Below are 3727 nucleotides of genomic sequence, written 5' to 3'. Positions count from 1 at the left end.
AAAAAAAAATTATTATGAAAATTTAAAAGTTTCTACCTTGCATCATGTTAGGTCCTCGAACCCATATTTCTCCCAATTGATTAGGTGGAAGAGGCTTCAATGTTTCTGTGCAGACTATCTGGCCTTCGATTCCTGAAGCAAGTGTTCCAGTTGATCCAGAGAGTGGAGATTGTTCCATTGGATCTTCTGTTGAAATGGTTCCACATGTTTCTGTCATACCATATCCCTGCATACATGCCAGAATAAGACATGAAGCACGTCACATCAAGATGAAGCTTTCTTGCAAAACAATACTACCAATAATGCACAGAAAATGCTAAGCTTATAAACACATTTTTATAAACTGATGTGATACAAAATGATTGAATTTCTCAAAATTTAAATTTATCTTATATCCAATCAATGTTGTGCTACATCAATTTATAAAAGTTTTACTGTGTAATCGAAGAACATCATTACTCAAGTAACACACAAGGTTAACTCCTCATAAAACAGTTTTGAGAGTGGGATCTCCCCTTCCCCTTCTACTCCCCGCTCCTATCCTCTCTACCTTTCATTTTTTTTTTTTTTTTGAGTTTTTTTTAGACTAGATCAGCAATTTCGGCATATCTCTCACGGCTGGTTCAAATAAATTTTTTTAGGAATTTTGACTACCCATGTTTTAGATTTAGTCTTCTTGAAGTAGATTTGCTATTTAACTATATTTATAGCTGAGTTAGTGAAAGATTGAAGTCATAGATAACACCTGACGGTAAGAATTTTTGTTTGTACTTATAACTTTGTATTTCCGTTTAAAAAAAATAAATTACCTGAGTAATCCAAACCCCAGGGAAATTCCTCGCAATCTCCTCCATAACATCTTTCCCCAAAGGTGCAGAACCCGAACCAATCCGCATTAACGACGACAAGTCGTATTTCTTCACCGCAGTTATATGCTTCGCCAGCAAAATCATCACCGGCGGAACAACGTACAAATAAGTCACCTTGTACTTCTCCACCGCCCCCAACACCTTGTGGAGCTCAAACTTCCCCATCGAAACCACCATGTTCCCTCTCCGAAGCTGCGAATACGTGATCACCGAGAGCCCGAACGCGTGAAACATCGGCACGAAACACAGAAACGCATTCCTCGGCTCGCCGTGTCGGTCCTGGTCTGCTGTCACCATCAACGACGTCGCAATGAAGTTCTTATGCGTTAGAATCACTCCCTTGCTCGTCCCGGTGGTGCCTGATGAGTACAGAAGGGCGGCTATGTCGCTCTGTCTGACATTCTTAGCCGATAAATCAAAAAGCCGGTTCGATTTTATCAATTCAGAGTAGTACCAAATCTTCGAATTTGACTTTAGCTTCATAGAGTTTGAGGAACTTAACATTATGGAAGGTAAATTAAATTCTTTGATTTTGTGCCAGAGCTCAGGAACGGTGATGATGAGCTTTGGGTTACAGTCAGAGACTTGCTTAGAGAGTTCGGGAATGGTGTAAGAAGGATTACAGGTTGAAACGACGGCGCCGAGGGCGACGACGGCGAGGAAGCTTACGGGGAAGTGGATTGAGTTGGGGGCGACGATGAGTACGACGTCGTGTTTGTCGATGCTGAGCTGGAGCAAAGATTGCGCGAGCTTGGAGACGTGGAGTTTGAGCTGGTGGAAGGTTAGTGTTTCATCGGTGTCGGAGTCAATGAGAGCGACGGTGTAAGGGAAAGAGGAGGTGCTTTGGAAGAGGAAGGAGGTGAGGGAGAGGTTGGGGTTGGTAGGGAGGTGGATGGGCGGTCGTGGAGATGAGTAGGTTTGGGTCTTGGGATTGAAGGATTTTGCCATGAATGGGGTGTTTGTGTTTGGGGAGTGGGAAAATGTGGGAGATTGGAGTCAATAACAAAGAAAGTGTGTGCAGGAGAATAATTAGTGTCGGGGAATCTACCGCTCGATTAGAATTTGGCGTTAAACCGTCGTTAAAATAATTGTCCCTTTTCATTGAAATATCCAAGATCTCCTGTGCGTACCCATGGATCCATGTACATCAATAATTAGCTTTGTGGCTTCTGGATTGTTATGATAACCTGAAAAGATTTTTAGACCCTACATGAGTCATACTAGCAATATGGAAGCTATAAGACAAGGAATAATAAACTAATTGAGTGGTATAAGATTGTTTTCAAGATTAAGGAAGTTATCTTGTTTTTAAATTTTTTAATATTTTTAATTTTTAATGAGCATATGGCCATGAGTCATCTCATGCATCTTTGCCCACATGGTAAGAAAGGTATCATCTATGATTGATATATACAATATGAAACCGAGGTGGGTAAAAAATAAAGTCTTTAAACCACCTGTACTAAAAATGTGTTTAACCCTATAATTTATTTATTTATGAAATTCCACCGAAAATTGAAAGAGATTTTTCTATGAAAGCATTATAATTCAGAGTTATTTTATATCACAAAAAAAAGAAGAGAGTTTTTACTATGGAAGCATTACAATTTAGAGTTATCAAAGAAGAAGAAATTTTTACCATGCAGAGCCTAAAAGAATTGTCATTTATGGATTGAGAAAGGAAGATATTTCCCATCAAAAGTGGGAAAATAAATGGGAGACATGGAATCAAAACTCTACCTTGCATCATAGTAAGTCCTCCAACCCATATTTCTCCCAGTTGATTGGGTGGAAGAGGCTTTAATGTATCTGTTCTGTGCTGACTATCTGGGATTCAACTCCAGAATCAAGTATTCCAGTTGATCCAGAGAGTGGCGATTCCTCCATTGGATCTTCTGTTGCAATGATTCCAAAAGCTTCTGTCATACCATAACCCTGCCAGAATAAGACATGAAGCACTTCACATCAAGATGGAGCTTTCTTGCTACACGCTACTACCAATAATGCATAATAATTCTTTATCATTCGGAAACTCCAAAATTATTTCTGGTCATGATATAAATTAGGTGTTTTGCACCATCAAATTAATAGGAAGCAGACATTTAAATTTGAAACATAAAAAAATAACATAACCCTTCACACCAAATGATTTTTCTTCTCTTAACAAAATACTTCATAGATAAAATACCCAATAACTCTGGTGTCAGGGACTTGAAGGTGGGTGGGGGTTCGGTCGTAGGTGGTGGGTGTTGGGTTAGAATGAATAAAAAAGTTTACGGTATTTATTTGAATTAAAAATAGGGTATTTTCATATCTATTCTTTATGGTATTTATTTGGTGTTTTACCTGATATATCAAATTTCTATTGAAGGTTGTAAAATAAGGTTTTGCACCACATCTTGATAGAAGGGACTCTCTAATTGCTATACTTAAGTTCTGTTTGTTTTGGCGTAAAATGATTTTCAAAAAATGTTTTTCATATTTTCGGGTGTAGTGTGACAACGAAAAATAATTATCAACGGAAAATATTTTTGGTTTGACTGAAAAAGCCTCTTTAATTTTTAGGAAATGGTTTCTATTTTTGAAAACCGTAAACCATTTTCTGAGTTTGATCATCTCATTCTCAAATTGACTCATCCAGTTAGAACGTCGTCAAGACCCGACTGGGACATTACTGAGACCTGGCCGAGACTCCCTTGAGACATGATCGAGACCCAACCGGGACTTGACCGGACTTCGTTTGGGACACGACCGAGACTGCGCCGAGACCCGACCAATACCCCACTAAGACCTGATCGGAACCCCATCGGGATTGGACCTAGACTGCACTGGGACCTGACCGGAACCTCACTAAGACC

General features: G+C 39.3%; 1 protein-coding gene across 1 annotated transcript in view; it reads right to left on the bottom strand.

Annotated features, from left to right (window-relative positions):
* Positions 1 to 1976, bottom strand: part of LOC132162368 (probable CoA ligase CCL10) — a 2208-nt gene extending 232 nt beyond the window's left edge. The window contains exons 1-2 of the mRNA XM_059572606.1: positions 810 to 1976; positions 37 to 226 (exon numbers count right to left, since the gene is read on the bottom strand). Of these exons, the coding sequence (XP_059428589.1) occupies positions 37 to 226; positions 810 to 1817 (1198 nt within the window). The 5' untranslated portion in view covers positions 1818 to 1976. The remainder of the gene's footprint in view (positions 1 to 36; positions 227 to 809) is intronic.
* Between the last annotated feature and the right edge of the window lie 1751 nt (positions 1977 to 3727).

The sequence above is a fragment of the Corylus avellana genome, chromosome ca9 (assembly GCF_901000735.1).
Source record: "Corylus avellana chromosome ca9, CavTom2PMs-1.0".
In the NCBI taxonomy this organism is placed as follows: domain Eukaryota; kingdom Viridiplantae; phylum Streptophyta; class Magnoliopsida; order Fagales; family Betulaceae; genus Corylus; species Corylus avellana.
Note: the sequence above shows the minus strand (reverse complement) of the source record. Positions and strands in the feature narration are given on the sequence as shown.